Genomic DNA, 26,908 nt, shown 5'->3' with positions numbered 1-26,908 from the left:
TTTATAATTCAAAAAATGTGGGATTATGGTAAGAATGGATAAAGCACTTAAGTATTTAATAGTATGGTCAATAAAGTCTTTAACCACTCTTCTAAATGTGTCTGACTGGTATAAAACAACACAAGAGAAGATCCTGGTGTTGTAATATAGTTTAAGTTTAAGGATGTGTTCACACCTACCTTGTTTGGTCCAGACCTTTGGACTTCTCAGTTTGGTCTGAACCAGAATAGCAGGTGTGAAAGGTGCCTCAGAGGTGCCACGGTCTCTAGACCTAAGGACCAAAATGTGGTCCGACGAAAAGAGGTGGTCTCGGCCCGGATCAAACTGAACCAACAGTTTTTTGGATGGTACAGACTTTTGGACCAATTACAGGAAGTTGAGACAGGCTACCATCCCCCATTAAACAATAGAAGAAGAAAAGAACAGGAAGAGTGGGGAGTGGAAGAGGTATTTCAATGTAATATAATCAAAAGTCAACTTGGGGGGTAAAAAAAACATATTTTCTGAGGGGATGAGAGAGTGAGAAGACATAAGGGGACAGGTGAATAATATAAAGGCACTGCGGCAGCAGTAGATAAAGGTGCACAATGCCATCTGAAAAAGCACTGCGTCGGCAAATGAGAAGGACAGTTTTCCTTTTTATTACCCATTTATTTTGCCCATCTACAAGCCAATCAATGCCAAATACAGGCTGACACAGTCCACATAGGTAATGATCACAGGATGTAGGTATGTCACGCAAAGTTCTTTAGTATACTCGCAAATTGCAAGGTGAAACCAAAACTAACCTCATGTATGCAATGTAACGAAAACATGACCCTCGGTTTGGACCAAGCCGTGCAAACAACCTAAAACAGTAATCTGGGTAAGGAAAATATATTTGATATATTTCTTGTAAACTTAATACAGTGACAATCCTATATGACTACAATAAAGAAATGTAAAACAAATGACTTGATAAACCCTCCCTGATGGACCATTACCAAAGTAATACACTTTGTAACAAGAATGGGAGCATTCAGAGAATGCAAACCTCCGCCTTGTGACCTTGACCTTTTGACCTTTACATTTGAAAATCTAATGAATTATTGCCATTATATTACCCAATCTCCCCACAAAGTTTGATGGAAATCGGTCCATGCGTTTCTGTGTAATCCTGCTGACAAACAAACAAACATACAGGGGTGAAAACATAACCTCCTTGGCGGAGGTAACAAACTGTGGCAAGCTATCCAAGCAGAGTGCACCGTGAGAGTAACTTCAACCCACTGCATCACTGCATCATTAAAAAAGAAAATCCTTAAAGGTGTGCAATGGGTTGAGAGGAGAGGCGGAATGGGGCTGAGTAAGGGGTGCATGAACACCTGTGAATAATGAGTCTCTATCAACAAATGAAAATGAGACTTACACTCACAGGCGTGGGCTGGGGTAGGTGGGCGGCCCACAACATAGATCAGTTCCAAGCTCTTGACTCTAGGTCACCACACACACCATCACAGAGGACAGATATGCACACTAACACAGATGATGTAATACACAGGAATAAACAGCAGAACGCACATAGACAAAATGATAACAGTACAAACATGCTAACACAGAAGAGCTAATACACAGGAATAAACAGCAGAACGCACATAGACAAAATGATAACAGTACAAACATGCTAACACAGAAGAGCTAATACACAGGAATAAACAGCAGAACGCACATAGACAAAATGATAACTGTACAAACATGCTAACATTAGAGACAAGTCTCAGGATCTCATTCACAACAGGGTAAGAATCAGCCAGAGTTCTGCCATGATGGACAATGTAAAGCAACAAAGAAACCTGTAGAGCTTTAAAAAATCTCTCCCACAGTCTTACTTTCGCAGTGCGGAGGCTTCGCTACCCCTTGAATGAATGAATAAATACCGTTTTGTTATCAAGACTAGAGTTGAGCCAAGCCAACGAAGAGCCAGATCTATTACATGCATTTATTCTCCATCTGCTGACACTAGTATTAAGCTGCCGGTCCTGTGCTGATTATGTTGCTCTCTTAAGTCACCTTCAATATGGAGTTTTACTATTCCCCATACGTAGGTCACCTCACTCTACCTACACACTACTGACTTAAGAAGCTTAGGAGATTCAAAGCATGCTCCCTGCATTGCACAAATAAACAGCTCCAAATAAACGACCCCCCCGTCTTAAATACTGAATTCAGAGACATACTGTATCTAATGGCCTCTTAGATCATGGATAGTGTCAGAAGTGGCAGAAAGAAAATGCAGCTCTTCTCTAAAATCATATCACACAGGCAGTGGGAAAAACAGATAAAGACTTTGATGGCTGACTCAGCCTTGCCTTGGCTCTGCATTTTATCTTTAATTCAGAGCACACCACAAGAAAATATTTCACAATTTCCATGATCTGAATGAAAACATTTGATCAAACACAGAAACAAAAACATTCCTCTTGGCACTTGTAGTAAGACTACATCTTGATTCACCACATGGCTGTAAAACTACACAGTAAATGTCATGAGAGGTATACAACACTATAAAGCACAACCACAGAAGCTGACTACATAAAATATACACTTCAGCTGCTTGTTATCTCTTAAAAGTAGCGTATTAAATAAATGTACTGAACGCTTAAACCTTTTAATGACAGTTATAATATTATAATCGGTGGACCTTGTTTATTTTTTCCCATACAAGTTACGTTAATACATTGTTGTGCAAAATTATTCAAAATCATAATGTCTGCTTTATCAAGTGGCATGGATCTGCATTGCATACGAGTAACGGGTCATTAAAAAAAAGACAGATTGTGAACTTTCTTTTAAGTTAGTCTTGAAACACATAAAATATGTGATTTCCCTGTTCTTCGGAGTCTTGCTGAATCAAAGAAGAAAATGAAGGAAAACTTCAGTGCCTGATCATGCTAATTAGAAGCCTGAGGTTTTGATCAGCGAAAGCTCCGGGTTTATCATTTTGATCCAAAGTCGGTGGACACTCACGTCTTTCATTTTTTTTACTGATATTAGACAACCTACTCAGCCAGGTCTTGAAGAGAGAGGTTTTGATTAATTGACATGCAGTGAAAGTCTGACTACCACATATAAAAAAAATCCAGAGCAAGATAGATTCCAACAGCTGCACTCAAATCAGCTGATAAAATACTGGCGTGAAGAAAAAGTGACATCCAGCCCAACATAAAGTTGAATATATCGCTCACTAAGTCGCCAGCTGAGGACGAGCCTTCCCATTTTAAACTTCTCATTAAACAACTGGACCCCTCCAAAAAGACAGAGCAGATCTATCCATGTGCCTTGATGTGATGCATTAAGTCAATACTGAAATAGCTGTTACAGTATAGTACAATATGTATAATTGTGATAGATGATTCACTCCAGAGGATCATGTTCAGTATTTAATATAAGAAAGCACAGATGTTGTAGATAGCACATACATTACTCAGGTCATCGCTACTTGATCTGATATCAATGTCTTGACCTCAAGGTTAACTATGTCCTCCTGATGGAGTGGGGTGGTATTGCAATAGTATTTATATGAAACAGATAATCAGGATACCACAATAATATAATATGGTACAACAGAATAAGGTACAATAGAATATGTTACAATAGAATAGGGTAGAACTGGACACTCCTGGAGTGACTTAACTGCAATACAGAGTTCTGTTCCAAAACTAGTAAGCAAACTACCTAAGGCATGCAAGAACATTGCAAACACCACCAACAGCCCAGCTGACACTGATATAAGCTTGTCAACACACTTACTGGTGTCTTTTGGCAGTATAGCAATGTCATGCGTGTGAAAGCTTTTCTTCCATTTTTGCAGGGGGTTCCAGCCCGTTACACAGAACTACATAGGGCATATATTGGACGGCTAGTGGGGAAGACACAGGTGTTTATCTGTCTTTCACATGACTATATGCTATCAAATTGAATTTGAGGATGGAACCAAAAGGTAGTTGCCTATAAAACTACACCTCAGAAAGTGTCAAATTGTTGCATAGTGTTACTTTAACCTCTTACAGTGTTAGGCAGCCGCAGTGTCACTCAATGCTAATTCTGAGACAAGTGCTTTGGTCAGGAAAGGAAACAGCTGCAGTAATTAACCCCAAATGCATGCTTTGGCAGCACAAGGACCAAAAACACACAAAACACTTGCTACAACAGTGCACAACAACGCCTAGTAATGTTCATCAAAGGGCCTTTCATTGGTGAATACATTTATCTTTCTTCCTCCTTTTGCATGCAGATCAAAAGGTAAATTACTAAAAATGACCAATTTCATCCTCAAGTCCAATCAACACACACAATGTTACAGTAGTCCCCAGTCCAGTGACAGCAGTATGAAGCATACAATTGTCAACCTGAGAAATCCAGGGAGGTACCGGTGTTGTTTCCCACTGTATTCCAATTGAAACAAAACACAGAACACAAATCACAGCAGTCTGACTGGCAGGGAGAAAAAGGCCTTGAAAAGGGTTGTGCCCACTGCCATAAGATTCTTGGTGCAAATTCCCTTTCCTAAAAGAGGAACTCAAAAAAATACAGTACGATGGATGTCTAGGATGCACGTGGATGCTCTGAACATCATATAAGATTATGGCGATACGACTGACTACCGTCACTACGGCTGAGTATGTGTTCTGACTGCCATACCAATGAGGCTGGCTCTTTGGCGTTGCGGTCGGGATGCAGGCTTGGTACCCATTAGATCTGGGTTTACGGTCGGGAGGGGTGACTGCGCTCTCCCTTTACTATAAACCATCCAACAACTGGATCCTTCTTTCCCTTTAAAGTCTGGGAGACGATTCCAACCCATAAGGACCTGGTTAAGTTAGACAGAACTGTACCAAAACCCTGCTTTTCTCCAAGCAATCTTTATCGTTGCTCATTGTTAGCCCGGTTGCCCCCCCCCCCCCCCACCCCATCCTCAGCTGCACCAACACGGAGCTCCAGTGGAGTTCAGTCAGACATTCCTCAATACACTTAAGGTAGGAGTCAAAGATATTGTATGTTTGAGAATGGAAAATTAGCCTGATTCTACGAGTGTGACAGACATAATGGTGTGTGTTGATCAGATACGAGGCCCAGAGAGAAATTAAGTTATTGCAGTTTTGATGAACAATGACAAATCGGACAAGCCGGATTATGCAATGGCATGATTGCGTGAGTGGTTATAAACAATGAAAGAAACAACAAAACAGTGCTTGACTGCTATTCCGCGAACAGATTTTTTTAAATACATCAAATATGAAGTACATATGGCTTTAATTAGCATAAATCCATTAATAGGCTACAATATGCTAATGGAAGAATCACACTTTACCAGAAGGAAAAACAATGCAGTGAGTCAGCAATGATGGCAAACAGTTTTCTGTTATAATAGGCGAATTGAAAAAAAAAGGGGAATTAACTTACATTTAATTTCCACTTGCAATATCCAGATCCAGATAAATATAATTCACAGGAACTTACAGCTGAGGTAGACAAAAGGACTTGCCGCCATACAAACATTAAAATGAACCCGCCAGAAAAGATGAGGCTGGCTGAAGGATACTTCATATGGCAGAGCTCCAGAAGCTTCAGAAGTAACACATAGTGAGACGACACTTATGAGCACTAAGACAGGGTGCAGACAGGTCAACTCCTGAGCATCAGCTGTAGTCAGATTTATGCAGCTTTGATACACGTCTTCAAAACCTCCCCCCCCAAAAAAGGTTCCCATATATCAGATCTCACTTACACTAGAGCCCCAGTGAATAGAGTCATCTAGCAGCATCTTGGCACGTTCTTACATAGCTGGCTTCAGAATTGTACAAGTGAGACTCCCTTAGGCTTTTAGGGTATATGTTAAAGCCTAACTTCATGTTGTTTTCATTTATAATCCATGTTATGTGTCTAGGGTTACTAATTCAAACTGAGAAAAGCCAGGTCTGTCCATGCCTTCACTTCATCCTCAAAGTCAGGCAATTCATGAACTGAGAGACCACACAGGAAACAAAATTAAGACTTTTCAGTGACAGAGGAAAATGCATGAAACATGTCAGTAAAGCGGGTGGTCATATCAGTTAGGAATGCAAATAAGAACAAGGAAACGTTTCTTAGTGTGAGGAGCTAAACACATAGAACTGAAGCACTTAAAGCAAAGCAAAAAATAGGTCCTTTTCGTTTAGAAAAAGAGTGCTTTTAAGGATCATTGATTGACCCTGGTGGGGCAATCCGGGTGTGTGTTCCAGGAAGGCCCCACAGCTGAGTTGATGCTTATGAAATTGTAAGAGGTCTGAACACATTCCACATACTTGTCCATCCCTTGGTCGGTGTTGCACACCAATACAATTTGAGTGTCTACTCAAAAAAACAGAACACAGCAGTCTCGTGCCGTTGAGAAAAGCTTGTCCACCACACACCACACAGGTAGGGTTTTACTTTTTCTGGAGTGGACCACCCCTGGCAGAAAAGTCTGGACAAGCAACTGCTAAGATCAAGTTTTATGAAGTGTAACATCCCAGAGTCTGACTCACAGTAGGAGCAAAACAACAGGATCGAGGAGCAGGTTACTGAATGTGAGCCAAAAGAGTGCATGAATGGATAAGGCTCAGTTCTAAGGGCATGAGTACAGACAAAGAAGCCAAGAGAGGTACATCAATGACATAAACTTACAGTGCCAACCTCAAAGTTGTAAGTTCCAAGGGAAAGGTAACCCACTGATGAAATGTGAAAATCACCAAATACTTTGTGAAACACTATAAAATGGTGTAGCCTTATCTCAAATAACCTAAAAGTGCCACAAACGAGGTTAAAGAATTAATCGGAAGTTTTTTTTAAAAGTCAGGTGCGTTCAATTTAGTGTTGATTTAGCATGTGTTTTCCCCTGTGCTTTGTCATGTTATCGTGTAAAACTAATACAACTGTTATCAAGTTAAACGTATTTATAAAGCACATTTAAAAACAGCTCATGATGACAAAAGTGCTGTACAATTAAATCACAATAAAATAAAATATCAAAACAAATAGAAAACAGAAACAAAACAATTAGATCACAAAAAAAATTGAAAAATCAAATAGAAAAACAGAAGCAACATAGATGACATATGAGGTAAAGCTACTCAGTAAACATGCTTGTGGTAACGTACAGTCCTGCTCACCATTATTGGCACCCCTACTGAATATGAGCAAACAGGCTGTGAAAAAATATGTCGTTGCTGTTTATCCTCTTGGTCTTTCACTCCAAATATTCACTTTTCATTGAAGTAAAATTATGGAAAAACTGTTGACATTAAATAAATATTTTTCCCCAAAACATGTGGCACCCCTAGAAAAATCTTGTACCGTAATTGAAATCTAAAGAGGATGATTCAACTGACAAAATAATCTCCAAGGATCACAGCTGGAGAATTGCTGACCTTATTTGAGTATTGGGGTCACAAAATCTCCAAAACTACCATCAGATGTGATCACCACAGGTTGTTTTGGAAGTTTGCCAGAAGAAAGCCTCTGCTGTTAATCAACAACAAACTAAAGTGCCTACAGTTTGCCAAATGTAAGTCAGACTTTCAATGGGACCGACTTATATGGTCAGATGAGACCAAAATAAAGCTTTTTGGCAACAAACAACAAAGGTGGGTTTGGCGTAGACAGAAAGATAGCCATACAGAAAAGTACCTCATACCCACCGTGAAGTATGGTGGCAGATCTTTGTTGTTGTGGGGCTGTTTTTCTTCCAAAGGCCCTGGACATCTTGTTAGGATACATGGTATCATGGACTCCATCAACACCAGCAAATATTAAATGAAAACCTAACACCCCCCTCCAGTAAGCTTAAAATGGGCCGTGGTTGGACCTTCCAGCAGGACAATGATCTGAAGCATACCTCAAAATCAACACAAAAATGGTTCACCGACCGCAGAATGGAATGAAGGTTTTGCCATGGCCATCACAGTCCCCCGACATAAACCCCAGAAAAAACTGTGGGATGAGCTGAAGCCGAGTCTACAAGCATTGACCTCAGTATCTGAAGGATCTATAGACACTGTAGGCCTATGTAGGAATGGTCTCAGATCCCATGCCATGTGTTCACCAACCTCATCACGCATTAAAGGAGAAGACTCAGAGCTGTTATCTTGGCAAAGGGAGGCTGCACAAAACATTTAATCAAGGGGTGCCAATAACTGTGGCACACATGTTTTGGAGAATAATATTTATTTAATGTAAACAAACAACAACAAAAAAATCCTTTATTATTTTACCTCAATGAAAAGGTAAGATTTTTATGAATATTTGGAGTGGAAGACCAAGAAGCAGACATATTCTTTTCGTAGCCGGTTTGCTCATATTCACTAGGGGTGCCAATAATGGTGAGCAGGACTGTAGATGTAGTTAATGAGCATATGCTATCCACACGTGTTCATTTGCTCCTCATGACAGGAATAGTTGCTGCGTCAGATGTATCAGCATTACCAACAGGATTAGACCTGGTAACAAGGGGCGCCGTGCTACGATTACAATCAGGAAGAAAGTAGATTTACTTGAAAATAGGCTGCTATATTGTTTAAAGCAGAGGCAATTATTTAGTTGTCTGTTTTATCCTCTCAACCAATCAAAAACTCATATTCTAACAACTCTGTGTAACTGTGTATTCTATTTTTATGAACTTATTTAACCTGAAGACCTAAGAAAAAGGGAAAATGGATCCGCATCCAATTTACCTCCCCATCCATCTGTTCACAAAGCTTTTTTTCTTTGAAAAAGCTAAAACAAAATTCGAAAATGAACTCCGAATCTTTACTGAAAAGGTAAGTTAACTTTTAAGATTTAACAGCATTAGTAACCGGGTTAGATCTGGTTACAAGCCTTTCTTTCAGAAGTAAATGTTAGCCCTTCGGCGAGGGAAGTTTGCAGATGCAGTCACAACTGGAAATTATACAGAAATTGCCCACAAAATAAAATGTTCAATACAATAAGACCAACTGTAGCGAATATGTTATCAAGGACAGCTGAGGAATTGTCTTGAGTGTTTATGACCCATGTTAGCCGCATGTTAGCCAGGTAGCAAGCTAGCTATTTTACCATACAGGTCAGAAGTGTTGTAAACGATATTAGAATATCTTGCTAGTTGACTTAAGACTTGATCATCATAGAAGTCCACCTCCTGTGTTGTGCAAATGACAAAGTAATTCTCACGAACCTGCTCATCTCTCTGGAGGTTAGCTAGTCTAGTCATGGTCTGGACTGGGTTGAAACTTGAGCGGCAAAAAAATGGGGTCCAGGCGAGTTGAAGATTCTCACACTGCGAAAAGGTAGATTTGTGAGGAATGAAAGAGATCATTAAAATGTGGACAGTTGTTGTTTTTCCATTCCAGACCTATAAAGACCTTGAAGGGTTTTTAAATTCGCCGCTCACACAGGTACACAAGGAATACTCAAATCTTACCAAAACATTGGATGCAAAATATGAAGCGATCACGCTACTCTCCACTGTGCTTAAAGACATCCAGTTTGGTGAGATACACTAACGCATTACACACTACACTTGCCAGTGGTGTCTGCAAGTTTTAACTTTTTATTTCTGCTTTCTAAGGTCCACAGACAAATATGACAATTATGAAGAAAAAGATACAAGGAACGTTGAACTCCGAGATGATTAAATGTGAGCCCATGTTGCAGAACACGCCGGTGACTGTCTCCATCACCAGAGCTGTTCAGGTTATTGACACAGTATCTCCCTGCCAGCAGAAGACGGCATTGCCTGAGACTCCCGAGGTACCTGGGGAGGTTTCTAAACATAGACATTTGTCAGCTGTTGATTCCAACACCGTTGTGGGTTCACCTCACATCGCAGAATCAAACAAAATATCAAAAAATAAGATGCCAAAAGATGTCATGCCAAAGAAGTCAGAGGTGACCGTTTGTCTGCCTTACCCTCCTAATGCAAGCAAAGATGTTGTGCCAAAAACTGTCACCGTGAATGAACACAAGCCTCCAGTTGTCCAGGTAACCCAAACGTTTACTCCAAAGAGTGTCCCTGTGAGACAGACAACCAAGGAGACGCATCCCAATCTTATCCAGAACTTTCCCTCACACCTCATTGATGCGGGACTGGACTTCTTCTCTGAGGTTCAATACCAGAAGCAAACCTCCTCACAACTCATGGCCTTCCTGAAGACAAACCATAACACTCAATTCATGACTCTGTTGACCTTCATCAAGAGCTCCTGTGAAAGAGGCAAAACGTACCCAATCAGGTTGGCCTCTGGCCAAATGAACACTGGTTCAGCCAGAGAACCAAAGACTGTGGTGGTGACAACAAGTCCTCCAAAGGAAAAACAAGGTACTGGGCCCCCAGAAATCAGGGGGCCAATTTTCAGAGTAAAACGTGTAAATGACGGCTCGTTGGTTTACAGCTGCATTGTTGCCACCAGCACTGAGCTGTGGGATATCAGTGATATCTATACAGGGGCGAGTCATGCTCCATCAGAGTCTCAGAGCGTAGTGGGAAGCGGTCCTTCATCTCTACAGGAGGTCTCGAATCTTGAAAGTTGCCCTGACCCAGAGAGACCCCTAGCATCCCATCAGGTCGAAGGAGTAAGTGTGGAGGAAAGTGGTGACGTTGACGAGGGTTTGAGGAACGGTGCAGGTTCAGCGGTGGCAATACCTCCGTTTCAGATTCGCAAGTTTGAAGAGATGGCCGTGGTGGTGACGCACATAGTGGACCCAGGCCTCTTCTACATCCAGCACCAGCACTCAAAACTAACACAGCTCTCATCTGAGATGGAGTACGTCTTTTTTCTTTCTAAGTCACTAATTTCATCTTTAGCTCAGAATATGCATATGTATGTTTTCTGTCAATTGGCTACTTGCACTAATCTCACATTTTGCTCAGACTCTGCCCAAGTACATTACGGGCCAGTTTTCCAGATTCACTGTCCTCACATCAGCTGTCGTTCGGGTTTCCGTTTCAGCTTCAACAAATGCGATGCCAGCCTTGCTCAGATGGACAGGGTTCCTGACATTGGAAACTACGCCCTTGGTTGGTTTCCCCAGCAACAAGAGTGGTGCCGAGTCCAGGTGGCTAAGATATGCGGGGTGAAAAGAGGTAATTATGACAATCATAGAAGCATTTTCATATGGCAGCATCTCTATGAAATGATGTTCAAAGTAGAAGAGACCGATATTTGATGGAGATTTTGCTGGATCGAATCACTCTTGTTGTATTTATTTAATTGACTTCAGGGTCTGAGAAGAGTCTTGTCTACTAAGTTTAATATTACCCCTGGAATTTGACCAGGCACATTTGATTTGTCTTTAGGTTAGTTTAGGTATATTAGGTTAGTTTAGGTTACTATATGTGTATTATATGTTTAGCAGATGGTATTGTATATTTATTTTGTAGATTTATTATATGTTTATTGTGTAATTTAGGTTCAGAGTGCTTATATGTTATGTTATTTAATTTGATGTTATGATATGGTAGGTTGTTGTGCGGTGTCTTGTCCTAAGATTTTCAATACCCAGTCTGACTCTGTTTTTCTGTGTATGTGACAAATAAATAAATACTGTAATTTTGTACAGATGCCATTCATTGTTCCCCTGGTTATGGAAGCATCAAGAACATTCAGGTAGAAGTGCAGAGAGTTGATTTTGGAGATACAGCTTGCCTCTCTCTGAAGGACCTCCGGAAGTTGAGTACAGAGGTGGCAGCCTACCCTGCACGAGCATTGCAGGTGGCTCTAGCTAATGTAAGTATTAGTTTATTATTATTATTGTCGTTGTTGTGAGTAGTAGTATTTCGTTAAACCAACACTATACCAGAGTGGAATAGAGTATGATGTGTTGCGGTTCCCTTCAGGTGAGTCCAGCAGATGGGAATGTCTGGACTGGTCAGGCAGTGAGTTGGTTCAAGAACAAGGTGGACAACAGGACACTGTATGCCAGGCTGTACCCTCAGGAGGGAAGAGTCACGGTAGAACTATTTATGGAGAAGGGCAAGATCGGAGCCATGAGGTCAGTATCCTTACAAGAGCGTGCGTGTGTGTGTGTGTGTGTGTGTGTGTGCGCACTTCATTCATAAGTCAGAATAAACATCTACATCTCAACCAGCCCTGGACCAAGTTTTGATTGTAGAAAAATTATATAGCTGAGCATTCTACATCTGTATGTTCTGGGATCTCATCTGTCTTATTGGGTCGATATCAGTACATTGGATGTTTAACATGGTCATTAACCCAAGCCTTGTATGGTACATTTATAAAAAAAATATATAAAGAATTGTTTTGTTTCGTCCTTGCAGAAGAGGAGCCTCACTGTCTTTGAGACTGGCTCAGAATGGACATGCCAAGCATAGCCAGCTGAAGAACATTGGCCTGAAGAGAAGTGAGTGCTCTTTTGTGTAGTAAGACGTGCAAGCCACTAGAGGGCAATGTGTTCACTTTGAAAAGGGCTTGGAAAAGGCCTGCGCTGTGTTGATGTGTTCTGTTTCCAGGTCCAGCTCAGGAGCAGTCAAGGAAGGAGGCCGTGGCTGTGGAGAAGTATCTGATATCCTGCTATGCACACAACAAGAAATGAGGTTTCCTACTGTGATGTGATTTAAAAACATGGATGAATAAAGTTCACTGCGGATCAATCATAAGTTAGTTTTCCCTCTGTTGTTCCTACTGTTAGCATGTAAGTCCTTAACTTGTTGTTAGTGGAGGTTAATAAATATGTTGTGTTGTAAGTCTACATTTTTTTGTTCAGTTCTGAGGGTTCAGCCAAAAATAAATAAAAAATAAAAATAAAAAAAACAGATCTGAGGGGCCAATTTTGTAATCATTATATTTGTGCCTATCATATGGTGTTTCTTGATTATGTGTGAGCATAATTCAATTTGTTTTAATCATTAGGTTCTTTATTTAATCAGTTTTCCCCTTATTTTGAACATTCCCCACTGTTAAATTTGTCCTTTTGAACTTGATTAGCTGTGCACACCTGATTTAGCTAATCAAATGCTCTAATGAATCCCCTGAAGTAGTTATGGGGGTTCTTACCTCTACTGATGGTGATTGAATGTCCAGCAGAGTTTGTCCCGCCATACGCAAACGCCCCTGACTCTCATACCCTAATACCTCAGACTGAGCTCTTGGATGAAGTCTTTATCCAAGCTCTGCAAAAAGATACATCTCTAGAAACAGGGCTGAGGAACTCACCCCGAAAGTGTCTTCCTGAAGAAGGATTGGGAACTTTAAAGCTCAGGCTCCAATTCGGTCAAGTTCTGAACCATTTTCCTTTTTTCTTTTTTTAACCCATTTCCTGTTGTTTGGCTTGTGGGAATGGATAGGGTAAATGAACATGGCCGTCTGTATCTCCAGCGTCATTGGATGAGAGTGAAAGATGTAAATGGTGTTTATGAATAAATAAAGAAGTGATACCATGGAAATTGTGTTTCACCGGATTGTGGGCCCAATGTATAGTTGTGCTTGTGCATAGCATAGCCTATTCCAGAAAGTAGCTGCAGTGCATGTGCAAACATATGATGTGTGGCCTTTAAATAACGAGACTGATGCTGTAATTTAATTTTAATGAGTTAATTTGCCCTTCAATATATCTCCCTTCTGCCACTACACACTGCTACAGTCAAGACCTCCACTCATCAAAGCAGTACAGAAGGTATTCCTCTGTGTGTTGCCTCAGAAGCTCGGTCGTTTTCATATTCACTTCTGAAACAGAGTTGAAATGTGCAGACTTTATTTTAGGGTTGCAAGGTGCTAGGTGAATTTAGTTTTTATTTTATCATAGATGATTACTGAAGGGTAAAGAATTAAAATGCAAATTTTCATCATCCAATATGTAATAGAACAAGTTTACAGGTCTTTGAAGTTTGCTTTGGCCCAGGAAAGAGTCATTGTAAATGTCAAGACACAACTGACTAAAGTCATTGTTGTGCTCACGATCTGCATCTTATTGTCAGACGTAGGCCTAAATCTAAGTTTTATCCACTTTAAATTAGACTTTGTGCGTGTGTGATACGTGACAGAAGGTTGTGCAAGTTGACAAAGGCAAGAATTCCCCCATTCATTGAATGATTGCGGGCAGATTTGGCCCTTTGCAACAAAGAAATCTAACTCGCTGATTGAGAAATATCTGGAATTATCGAGGACAAGCAGTCTCTTTGTGCGGAGGCCCGTGGTTCCCCGTGTTGCCTCTCGCATGTCAATCTTTGTGCGACGTGCTCTGCTCTCCATACGGTGGCGTTTTCGTGAACTAGTGAGTTGAATAAACTGTCCGTCTGAAGTCGCGGGGGCCGGAGTGACCTAACGGCAGTGGAAACGCAGGCCCGATGTCACGGGAGGGGGAGGAGGCACAGGGGGGGGGGGGGGTCTACTTGCCCTTTCGCAGAGTTACTGAACGGGTGCTCAAATAAGACCGTTTAAAGCTTTACGTGTGTTACAGGCCTTGAGCGCTAACCGTGTCCTCGGAAGTAAAAGCTTACCCCCCCCCAGGCTGTTTAGTTGCATCCATGCCTGTTGAATTCTCCTGTGATGTGTAAAATGTCCTCGAGATGACTGTATTTTTTGTGCTGTTCGTGTGGGTATGGGGTTTTTATGGGATTGCCAAAGAATCATTTTTAACCAGTATATTTAGTTTGTTTTAAGAATGAGTGATTTGTTTTGCTGACTTGATTGTGAAGCCTTCCCTGCATGTGAAGAGTGAAAACCCTTCTGTTAACAATAAAACTTTAGTTTGTTCCAAGAGTTTGCCTTGTCTTATTACGATAAATGACATAGCCCGCACTCCCTCCAGGTTTTCGTGATTCAACACAAAATTGGCAAATCAACTAGGCTATTTATTTCCGAGATGGTTAAATATATTTTGTCTTCTGCATAATTTACGCATCAAACTGACCGTGATGTTCAATTGCAATTGAACTGCTTAAATTGGCCTCCTAATTGTGGTTGTGCGCAGTCTTCCTCACTCTCTTCCACTGCTTCATTCCCATCTGTTTGGTGTAAAGTGCGTGATGGATTGATGACCAGGCTAAGTTTAAATATGTCATTCATGTTAGCTGGATATAGAAGTGTTGTCATTGACGGTGAAATGGCAGATTGTCGCATCCAACCGTTTATTCTGCTGTTCGTCTTGCACGAAGATGGCGTTTCAAAATAAAAGTGCCTTCCTCCGTTCGTTGAAGGGTTATTTGTGTGAGTAGGCCTAGAACACCGGTGAATTGAGGCCCGGAATGGTGAACACATCCTGAATGATCAACTTTTGCGTTCAGTTTTCTTTTCAACAGAACTGCAGCATTGCTCATTTTTACTGTTTTGAATATTAATACGAACTTGTAAATCTGGAATACAGTTCAAAGGTTTAGGCCTTGTACTAGCAACCAACATTTGATGACATTTGATTTCAATAACATTCTAGTATTGATTAAATGACCATTTCAGAACTTGTGAAATCAGATAACTTTTCTAAAATTAGAAGAAAGAAATTAAGATATAACAACACACACACACATAACTGAAAACAGTAGCCAAATCTTGATCTATTTTTTTGGATATCACCTCCACAACATCTGTCATTTTGATGGCAAAAAATAAAAATGACAAAAAAGAAATCATATAATCCTGGTGGGACTGTCCATTGTGGAATCAGATAACCATCATGTTAGTAGCTCATATTGAAGCAAACTGTTCTAAAATAACTCAATGTGTGTACTTTAAGTCAGAATCTCCCATCAGCTCCTAGGCCTGCCAAGCACGATAAATAATGTTGCCCAAGACCTTTTGTGACCACACAGATTCTTTCTTCTACGAGGGGTAGGCGGAAGTCGAGGCGTTTGATCTGAATTCTAAAGAGTCTTGTTGGGCTCTGTGAAGGCCTCCATTGTATGCAAAAGAGCATATGACTTCTACGGTGCAGGGTAGTGGCTAGTGTCATGGCAATGATTAGCATTTTTCAGAGGCATGGTGTTGTCAGCTAAACCAGCCATTCATTTAGCTAAGCTTATCTACCCATTTTCTGGACGTGTGTGTGTTCCACCTCAACCGAAGGTAAATGGCTTTCTCCATTTTTCCCCCCTTTATTACAAGTTCCAATGCTTCCTTTTCATGAAGTGAATCTTGGTTTTCTAATAGATTCAAGATTAATATGGCTCATTTTAAAACTGAGCTTGAGCAAAAAATGTATTAATAAATACAAATTCATACTTGACTGACTCAAAAAACTCCAAAAAACTCCCTCAATGTTCAACTACTGAAATGGAAAGGTACCCCAAGCAGGGTGGTATTTGTAAGCTCAGGGCATCCGGCTGGCTGTGGTTATAACAGGTGATTGAGATGTGGCTAGTGGTTGGTCGGTGTCTGATTTGCTGTATTATATGAGATGTGGGGAAAAATGTCACGTGGGTTTCGATAACTGGCGACGATTGGCTTTGGCGGACCTCGTCAGGTGACCGTGCGTGGCTGTAAGCCCTCGCCCATGCTCTTAAACAGATGTTGGGCGCCTGGGCAGCTCTTGCCTGGGTTTGCTGCTTGACCTGCCTCAATGTCCTCGCTATACCTCCGGGTCGGTGTGCCAGCAGCTGATGCTGTGAAAGCTGCTTACAACTCTGGCGTAGCCTGGTAATTTAGCCTTACTTTTAATTTTTGTGGATGCAGCGTTTGTAGAAATGTGATTAAGATGGTGGATTTTAATTGTTTTTACTCCTTGTCAATTTCAACCTTTTAATAAGGTGTTCAGGCAGTTTTTTCTACAAACTTTCTAGCTCATCTCATAACTCTATAATTGCTTCTTTTGTTAAGATAACATGTTGAAGAATAAAATGCGTGCAGTAGTTCATCCACAACTAGAATTTTGGGGCATATTGGTGAAAGAAAGGTTTTCATTTCAATTTAATTAAAACCTTCTTGGATTTGGATCCTGGGGCGAAATGTACCAATGATTATAACTAATTGAATGCGTAACCCACTGTCATCTCGGTCCATGGAAATAACCTTTGATGTTACTGAACTCTAACCTGTCATCATGTTTCCCTCGACCCAGACCTGGAATCGAAAATGAACTGGGGGACCTTTTATGCCGTGATCAGCGGCGTAAACAGGCACTCCACTGGCATCGGCCGCGTCTGGCTCTCGGTCATCTTCATCTTCCGTATCCTGGTGCTGGTGGTGGCAGCCGAGAGCGTGTGGGGTGACGAGAAGGCGATGTTCATCTGCAACACCCAGCAGCCTGGCTGCAACAGCGTCTGCTACGACCACTTCTTCCCCATCTCACACATCCGCCTCTGGGTGCTGCAGGTCATCCTCGTCTCCACGCCGGCTCTGCTGGTCGCTATGCACGTGGCGCACCGTCGCCACGTCGACAAGAAGATCCTCAGGATGTCAGGCCGCGGAAGCAACGCCAAAGATCTGGAGCAGATAAAGAACGCGAAGTTCAAAATCACCGGTGGTTTGTGGTGGACCTACACGATCAGCATCCTCTTCCGCATCATCTTCGAAGTGGGTTTCCTCTTCATCTTCTATCTCATCTACCCTGGCTTCACCATGGTGCGTCTGGTCAAATGCGACTCGTACCCGTGTCCCAACACGGTGGACTGCTTCGTCTCCCGGCCTACGGAGAAGACTATCTTCACCGTCTTCATGCTGGCAGTGTCTGGCGTTTGCCTCCTGCTCAACATCGCGGAGCTGCTGTATCTGGTGGGCAAGGCATGCAGGAGGTTCTGCCAAGGGTCCGAACAGGACGTCAGAGGCGCCTGGATCACGCAGAAGCTCTCCTCCTACAAACAGAACGAGATCAATCAGCTGATATCAGAGCACTCTTTCAAGGGCAAGTTCTCCGTGGGTCGGAAGAGCCCAGCAGAGAAGGACGAGAGGTGCTCTGCCTGCTAGCCTCTCATCTCTCTTCTCTTTTCTTTTTCTTTCTTTCTCTCTCTCTTTCTCTTTCTCTCTCTATCTTTCTCTCTCTAAGGACGAGAGGTGTTCTGCCTGCTAGCCTCTCATCTCTCTCTCTCTCTTTTCTTTTTCTTTCTTTCTCTCTCTCTTTCTCTTTCTCTCTCTATCTTTCTCTCTCTCTCTCTCTCAAGACTCTAACCAGTCACTGCTAATCAGCCTGGATTACAAACCACAGTATTTACTTCATCACTTCATTTATTCTACTGACAAGGGCAAGATGATACCTATGGGTTTTTTTTTTCTGTGGCAGGAACCATTCACTGTGACTCAATGTCAAAAGCCGATTTGAAGTTTAAAAAAAAAACTGCAGGAGTGAAGAGTGCCAAAATATTGTGGGAATGTCCCATTACTTTCATGTGGCTCCTGTCAAAAGCACTGACATGTCAAAAAGCATTATTGTGGAAGAACTGCAGATCAACAGAAAGGATCAAAGGCTCATGAAAACAGAGTCAATTATTTTCAGGGTGAGATTCCAGTGTACTCTTCTGACTGCTGTCAAGGTACAGTACTGACTCTTTTGACAACAAAAGCACTACAACAAGAAAGGGACACTTTTTTGTGGCTTGTTTGTGAGTCATTGGGATTCATTTTGTAAGGGAAGTTGAAGAGAGATGAAATACACAAGGGTTCATGGATAAATTGTACATCTACTTGAAAGCACAAGTGTGTATTTTATTCTCTATTAATACTTGAGTTTGTTGAAATTAGGTTTGGGTGTTGTCTGAACTAATAGCTAGATCTCTTTTGAAATTTAATGTAAAGATTTTGAACCGTATATAATATTGACTTCCTCTGCATATTCAGGGCTGTAAACGGCAAGTACATGTTGAAAAAGTATACAATGGAAATTCAGCTCCTAGTTCCTGTCACTCTGTACAAGTCAGAAGTTATCACTTGCTAATCCATCTGTTTTATTCTAGTCGGCATGACCATTTGACCCATGACTATAAACTCTGTTGTTTGTACAGTAGGTCATGTGGGTTAAACATATGAATAGCACAGGCTATAACAGCGGTACCCACTTTATCTTTTCATTGATGTGCATGTCTTCCCATTACCATCAGTATGTGTCTCATTTTCTCTCACCTGGGGCATTCACTTAACAGAATTTCGTTTAGCCTATTTTCATGCTGTAAAAAAGCACTGCCTTTGTACTTGACATTGTAACATCGCTCAGAGTATGTGTAGTCAAGTTGGTTCTCTGTAAGCAGCATCAAGTGGGCCACACAATCACAAACGCCTGTTTGGATAAAGAAAGGGTAATATATTCATACACAGAGTCATTTGTTTTCACGGTTAGTAAAGGATGTTAGCGAGAACATTCTCCTTATTAGATTTTTGTTTCCGTCTCTTTCATTCACCTTGTTTACAGCACTATTAACGCTGAAGTACAGACCTCCGTTTCTCACTAAAACTGTAAATATGGTACATAATTTATTGTTCACTTGTGAATAAAGATGCAGAACCACCATTTCAGTTTCGCCTTCCTTTCATTAGTGTGATTATGCCATGTGGATGTTTCACGTGAGAGTCATTCTCGTCTGTCCTTTGGTGTCAGCCATAATTACTGATGAATGGGCCCCATTCCGCATCGCAGTTTTAGTCCAAATGCCACCCGCTGCCTCAGGGCCTGAATGTCGATGCGTTTCCAAACCACCCTTCCCCTGATAGGAGAGACCCTAAACTATATTTAGCTCTGCCCAGGGTTCAGCTGGGCCAAGCCTGCCATTGGCCAACCTGCTTGTCACTCACAGCCAGGAGTGACTCCTGGGGTTGATAGTTTACATTAGGCAGTGTGCCTGGTGCCAAAATTAACCCTGGGCAGAGGGACGGAGGGGGACGGAGGGGGGCGGTGGGGGGCAGGGGTAGGGGTGGTTTGTTGGGGTGGCCAAGAGAAGACTCTTTCCCCGGTTGTGTTTCCAGAGGCACGGAAGCTCCTCTGAAGAGAGCAGGAGACCGCACACAGGTTGGGACTGACACCAGTTGGATTTGTTTGTGTTAAAGTAGAAAGAAGGGGGGGCTGGTGGTGGTGGTGGTGAGTTTTTTTTTTCCTGTCTGACAAGACAAGAGTAGCCAGAGTCCGGTCATTGCCATTCAAGGGCATCTGTCAGCCACTGTGGACAGACTGGCGGCGCGGCCTCTGTGACTGATCCGTATGGGCTCTTGCCTCTGGACAGCCCTCCAGCGCTGGATATGTGTACATTGACGAGGTAAGTCCCCCTAGCTGCCTCGTGAGCTTCACACACACACACAGCTCTTCCGCACACACAGCCATGCAATGTCTGAGAGCTGTGCGGGATCACATTTTTTTTGTGTTTTAATACCTGAAAAAACCTTTGTTAAGCTTTAAAGTATCTGGTTGAACTGTTAATAATTGCATGATGAGAGTCAATGGCCCAAGTTATCCTTTCAAATAGAAATAAGAAGGGTTTTGTTTTTTGATTACAAAATGATTCCAACCTCCATGAAACTGTTCAGGAAATGCATAATTGAACGACCACAAGCAGCTCAAGATTACTTTAGTATAAGACGGCTCGAATCCAAACAGCCCCTGGCGAGTGCTTTCACTTTGAAGGATTCTTTGGTCTCTTCACTGACTAGAGCCTGAGCTGCCTGTGTGGTTCCGAGTTTTAGAGTTGAGGAAGAACGAGGAAGGTGGTGGGGGGGTGTGGGGGTGATGTGGGGGTGGTCAGGTTCATGGGTTATTGCACACTAGCATGCTTCCAAAATGGCTCACGGACACATTTCACAGCACTTTTTTTTAAATAAATGATGCTGCAATACACTTTTCAACTGCAGTACATGTGTGCTAACTTAAATGGAATGATTGGAATAAAAAGGAGGTAGGTCATTCATTAAAAAACTGTGGCCATTTGTACAGCATGTTGCCCTCATGAACTGAAAATACATTTAAAGAGTAGAAAACACACGTCAGACTCAGAGCATAACAAACGCTTTCTCTTTCATGAGTCACAGACATGAATGATTGCCCTTAACTTCTGTGTGATCTAATATAATATGCTTTGTGAAGAAAAAAAGATTAGTTCTCTGCCAGCCAACTACTGTCTCACCAACTGGGGAAGGCGAGGATGGGCAAAGTGCTTTTGAAGAAAACATTTGAAGAACAAAAACATAACTGGAAGTAATGAAAGGAATATTAAGTTTTAAGTTTGGAAGATAGAGAGAGCACACAGAATCAACGAGAGAATCAAATGTTGAGCTGCGTCAGATCAAAGAGGAACAGCATCAGAAACTGGGAAATCTGCTGGGAAACCCAGCCGAGTGCAAATAAACACAGAACAGTGCTAAGCTGTCTGGTCACAAAGGTTTCTCCTGTTTCTCCCAGTCTTACCCACACATCCATTTCGAGAAACAGTGCCCTTTCAAACCTATCTTAGCCCTGCACGTGTTGGAAACAGAGAACATTTAGCAAGACCTTCGTTTTTTTTTTTTCCCTCTCAGAATGTAAAGGACAACTATCTCAAAGTCATTAACCAAATGATCCAACGATATACGTGTAAGTAATAAGTTCAAACCAAGCCAATAGAATAACAGTAGATGACCCTGGTCAATGGAGGAGCAGCCTCTGTGTGGGTTAAATCATTGGCCTTGGTTTAATTTACAGCAGGGATATCCCATCTCGCTCTGAACATTCCGCCTCTGCAGAGAACTGAGCATCCCGCAGGGTCTGGGTTCTGTTATGATTGCCGCTTCCATGACAACAAGATAAAGGCAGAAAGTGAATCAATGGATACAGATGTCCTCTGCAGAGCGGGCAGACTAGTCTGTCTTTATAACTGTCAGCTTTCCTTCGGGAAGTCTCGCTTGCTCTTGTTTTTCGACTGTGGGTTGCCTGATGGATGGGGTAAACTGGGTGATGAGAGACCATGGTTAACATCTTTATTATGGGTAATATATTATCATCCCTAGACCTTCCAGAATTATGCCAAAAACGTCCAATTTGAACCGTCCACTTATCGTAGACAAAAGACTGCTCTTCTTCGAAATGCAAAGTGCCCTCATTAGCAATGAAATTGATCGGATGTGACTGCATCAACCTTACTATTGTAGTCACTTTTCAATTGACCATCAAGCAGTAAACAAACCATTGCACCACATTTTGCCTTTTCTAAAACCATCTGGGTCTGGGAGTCTGTGAGGTGCCCTTTTTAACCAATTTTCGTGACTTTAGAAAAGGAAAAACACAGCAAAACGTGGCATAATGATGGTTACTGCGTGAAGTGACTACAATACGCCAACATAAAGATGACGCAGTCTTATGCAATCGATTTAATTTCTCATGTAATCACTGCATTCCAAAGAAAAACATCAGGAGTGGTCTTAAACGTTTGTCCATGACGGTAATTGTCACTTTTTGTCATTTTTAGAGCCACAATTACAAGTGCTTAGGATAGCAGTAGCTGCATTGTATTGTATTTGTTATTATATGACAAACAATATAAAACATTATTATTTCAGCATTTAGCATTTTTCTTTTGCAGAGCTACACAGTGCATTTCTTGGTGTTGATGGTCATAAAGTGCATTGTCGATTGTCATGTTTCATGTTTTGAAAACAGCAATGTGAAATGTTAGGAATGTTAGTAATTGTATTTTTCAAGTTAGCCAGTCAGATTGTTTTTAATGAATACTTCATGAGACGTTCAGAATGTGGCAGATGCAGGAAGTTGACCACACAGAAAGTTGGAATGGAAGCATAAACAAAGGGTTGCTCCAGTACCAAAAGAGAGGATTCCAGTGTTTCATATCTGGGTTTGAATCAATGAAAGGGAATCATCAACAGGACAAGAACACTTGCTCAAGCACATTTGTTCCAAATTTACAGTTTATTCTGAAGCAAATAAGCGAGGCCTCCGTTGATGTTTGGCTCCATTTTCACATTTCTGTTAACAACACACCTTGCGTTACTAGTTTGCTGTGTACATTTGTCTGACGCTCAGTGAATGACAGTATGTTCACACACCTTGCGTTATACCCTCCAATTATTGTTTTTTTAAGGGTCAAAATTAACAGAAAAGAAACACAAATAAAAAGTATGGCAGACCATGTCAGGTTCCACCCATTTTTGTGACTTTGGCTCCCTGACTATTACTAGTTTGCTGTGCATTTGTCTGACGCTCAGTGAGAATGACAGTATGTTCACCCGCAGGTCCAGGCCAGCACATATGCAGCGATGGGAGACTGGAGCTTACTGGGGAAGCTTCTGGAGAGTGCCCAGGAGCACTCCACCGTGGTGGGCAAGGTCTGGCTGACGGTCCTGTTCATCTTCCGCATCCTGGTGCTGTGTACGGCCGCCGAGAAGGTGTGGGGGGACGAGCAGTCGGGCTTCACCTGCGACACCAAGCAACCCGGTTGCCAGAACGTCTGCTACGACAAGACCTTCCCCATCTCGCACATCCGCTTCTGGGTATGTGGTCAAAATTACTTACAGACAACTGGAGTGGTACTGCAGATTTATTAACGATACCGGGAGCATTGTTACAAGCAATCCATGTTCATGAAATGTCCAACAACAATGCCCATCTATCTCTGGGCAAACTCAGGTCTTATACCTAAAACCCCTCCCTCGTACTCTTACACTGTGGCCACCTCTTCTCCCCAGAGATAAGACTATTTACATAGGATACCCTTACCTCCAAGCCTTGAGTAACTCTCTTAGCTCATCAAACCTTTCACAACAGGTCAGACAGAATACATGGCCACACTAAGGTACCAATTCAATTTATGTTATACTATGGAATCCTATACTAACCTGGGCCTAGTTTCCCGAACGCTAAAAAGGACTTGAAATCGGTCGTAAGAGGGATCCTTGCAGAGTTTCCCGACGCCGCTCTTACGGCTATGATGAGTATACGATGTCGCCAAAATCCACGTAGGCCGTTAAGATACGTCGTTATCGGGAAACGAGGCCCTACTTAATTAAATGTGAAACATATATTTTTTTATCCCACAGGTGCTGCAGATCATCTTCGTCTCCACGCCGACGCTCATCTACCTTGGGCACATCCTGCACCTGGTGCGCATGGAGGAGAAGCAGAAGCTACGGGAGAAACAGCTGCTGAACCATCAACACCACGCTACTGACAATCAACTGGTCGTCGCCGACGCGAAGACCAAGAAGGCGCCCGTGCGAGACGAGCAGGGTCACATCCGCCTGCAGGGAGACATCCTGCGCACCTATATCTTCAACATCATCTGCAAGACCTTCTTCGAGGTGGGCTTCATCGTGGGCCAGTACCTCCTGTACGGCTTCGACCTGAAGCCCCTCTACACGTGCGACAGGCCCCCGTGCCCCAACCGCGTGAACTGCTACATCTCCCGGCCCACAGAAAAGACCATTTTTATCCTCTTCATGCTGGGTGTAGCGTGCCTGTCGCTGCTGCTCAACCTGGTGGAGATGTACCACTTGGGCTTCACCAAGTGCAAACAGGGACTCCGTTACCGACAGGTGGAACTCGCATCGGAGGCGACGCCCTCCAAGACGCCCAGTGAGGCTGCGGCTGTACCTTTCGTGCCCAGCTACAGTTACTACCACCCAGACCCCACGCCCTACCCTCCTGCCCCGGGCTACAGCAGCATCACGCCTATGAATGGGTCGGACTCCTCCTTCCACCCGTACAACAGCAAGGCGGCATACAAGCAAAACAAGGACAACCTTGCCATGGAGAGACATAGCAAGCCTGAGGATGGCGACCCGAAAACGAAAAAGGGTTCTGGGTCCGTCCCGGCGTCGCCCGCTTCCATCCGTCACGGCAAGTCTACTCGATCTCCTCGGCCCAACCCCCACAAGACCAGAATAGATGACCTCAAAATCTAAAATGGATGAACTGTCTCTTTTTGGGGGTCATATGTATATGCAGCCTCTTGTTTGATGGTCTCTTGAGTCTTGATCAAATGTGATCTTATTCCCGTTGTGTATTCTGTATTTTTTTTTTTTTACGATGATCAAGATTTTAAATACTGTTGTTTAATGTTTTGTTTGTGTTTGTGACAAAAAATAGGTTCCTATGTGATGCATATAATCCCATTTGGTTCAATACTAGAGGTACATTCACATACCTACACATCTACAGTAATATTTCATTTCTACAAACAAGTTAATTAAACCTGAACTTCTTGTGGCATTTTTTAACAGCATGCTCTTCATATTTTGTTCCCAGTTGTAGATATAATACCACAAAACATCATAGGTATGAAAGCATATTTCAGTGTAGATGCTGCATATGATTCATTCCTGATGTCTTAAACAACCCCTGTGTTGCTTTCTCTGCAGTATGGTGTTTCATGACCTGCTCTTAGAAAGAAGTAAGAAACCAGAGAGCTGAAATTCAGCAAGTCTGTATAAGGGCATTGGAAAATGTTTTATTAAACTGACCTCTCCCATTTTAAGAGGGTTTTGACGTAATTCACTTACAGGTGTAGACTGGTGAGTGTGTGTCCTCTGTTTTCAAATGAATCTTTCGAACTTTGGCTAGAGTACATTCCTGCACTTTCTTATGTCAAGTATTAATTCAATTCAATTCAATTCAATTTTATTTGTATAGCGCCATAACAATACAATTGCCTCTAGGCGCTTAACAGAGCCCAGAGCCTAACTGTTACAGTAGGTCTCTATTGCTCGTAGCTTGATTGTTTTCTCCTTTTTACATCACTTTGGATAAAAGCGTCTGCTAAATGACTAAATGTAAATGTAGTACAGTGAATCGTAGAGCAGGATTACACAAAATGTTATACAGGTCCTTAATACTTAAAATACTTTAAAAACTTAGAGAAAAAAGTATGTCTCTATCTTTGAGACAATATATGTATATGTAGGCTATAACATAAAAATAATTATAGTCAAACATTTTGAAAAGTGTTAACTAGAGAGGATATTGTATGACCACTTATGTGAATGTCAAAATGCATTTGAAAGTAAAATGTAGGTTAAACTTCCGAAGTGCTGTATACTGTTGTGAGAAGTTTCTTCCACACTGAAATAGCTTTCTGGCACCTGATAATTTTTCATTGCGACAGACACTGTGTCTGTTTACAGTGTGGCCTGCAGTGAATGCTTACGATCGCACTCCTAAAGTGTTTAGGGAGGCTGACATGTGCATGTGTCAGAGACATCAATCGAAAAGAAGTAGCCTGAAGCAGTAGAGAGGTGGTTCATTTGTCCATTCCATTGTTCATTTTTTTCACATTGCAGAGAGGAACTTGAGAAAAGCAGATAAAAAGTAACCAGTTGATTAAATCTGTTACAGGCCTATTCACGTTTATATTTGAGTAAGTCATAGGTAAATCAATAAATATAAATGTTGCCTGTCTGGTAAGGTAAGCAGCCATACGTTCCCTACTGTGGCTTTTTTTTCTTTCAGACACCCTGCCAGTAGGCCTATCTGAGGTTATCTCTGTTTACTGCTGTTTACCAAGATTCTTATGCAATCATTACTAATAAATCAGAACTACAACAGCAAGAACATTTGGTTTTGATAAGTCAGCTGGCATGGCATGTAGCCTACACTTACGTGAGCTTCGAGATGCGTCTTTTAAAAAAATATACGTTACGAATTGGTGAGTGAATGCCGCGTGGTGTGCAGTTACTGAACTCTACTTAGTCTTTCACCTCAGAGGATCTCTTCTGCGAACATCCTCACTGTCCAACCAATTGGCCCAAAGAGGTAAAATTAGCAGTCTTCTCAACTATTTCTAAGTCGCATTCCAGCTCGCACCTCCTACACAGAGTAGCACTTCAAAGATTTGCACCGAGTTATAATTAGCCCACTGACAGGGAGAGAAGCAGAATGCATAGGCTACGTCTCGTTCCCTGTCTGTCTTGCGGTAAGGGTGTCAACAGAGTGCAAAAGTTAGCAGTCATCTAAACTGAATGATTTCTACGAGCTCCGTATCCATGTCCACGCCGGACAATATTGACAACTTGGGTCACGAAAAAATGAC

The 26,908-nt window shown here is 42.0% G+C and overlaps 2 protein-coding genes across 2 annotated transcripts; both read left to right on the top strand.

The window, feature by feature from the left end:
• Window positions 1-17,042: 17,042 nt before the first annotated feature.
• gjb1b (gap junction protein beta 1b) lies at window positions 17,043-17,885 on the top strand (the record flags this gene model as incomplete). Its single annotated transcript, XM_080840268.1, has 1 exon — window positions 17,043-17,885. The coding sequence occupies exon 1, from the start codon at window positions 17,055-17,057 to the stop codon at window positions 17,883-17,885; it is 831 nt and encodes a 276-aa protein (XP_080696394.1). The 5' UTR covers window positions 17,043-17,054.
• A 2,074-nt stretch (window positions 17,886-19,959) lies between these two features.
• On the top strand, window positions 19,960-25,344 carry LOC308366760 (gap junction alpha-3 protein-like). Its single transcript, XM_080840507.1, has 3 exons — window positions 19,960-20,158; window positions 23,118-23,375; window positions 23,922-25,344. Exons 2-3 carry the CDS (start codon window positions 23,142-23,144, stop codon window positions 24,783-24,785), a joined length of 1,098 nt encoding a protein of 365 aa, XP_080696633.1. The 5' UTR covers window positions 19,960-20,158; window positions 23,118-23,141; the 3' UTR covers window positions 24,786-25,344.
• Window positions 25,345-26,908: the final 1,564 nt, after the last annotated feature.

The sequence above is a fragment of the Sprattus sprattus genome (genome assembly GCF_963457725.1).
Source record: "Sprattus sprattus genome assembly, chromosome: 6".
NCBI classification, from domain to species: domain Eukaryota; kingdom Metazoa; phylum Chordata; class Actinopteri; order Clupeiformes; family Clupeidae; genus Sprattus; species Sprattus sprattus.
This window is presented reverse-complemented; position numbering and strand designations above follow the sequence as displayed.

What these genes read in the sequence shown, in the direction of transcription:
- LOC308366760 (XM_080840507.1), top strand. Translation starts at nt 23,142, where the DNA reads ATGGGAGACTGGAGCTTACTGGGGAAGCTTCTGGAGAGTGCCCAGGAG. An exon ending in TCTCGCACATCCGCTTCTGG is followed by an intron (nt 23,376 to 23,921) that starts GTATGTGGTCAA and finishes TTTATCCCACAG; the next exon opens with GTGCTGCAGATCATCTTCGT.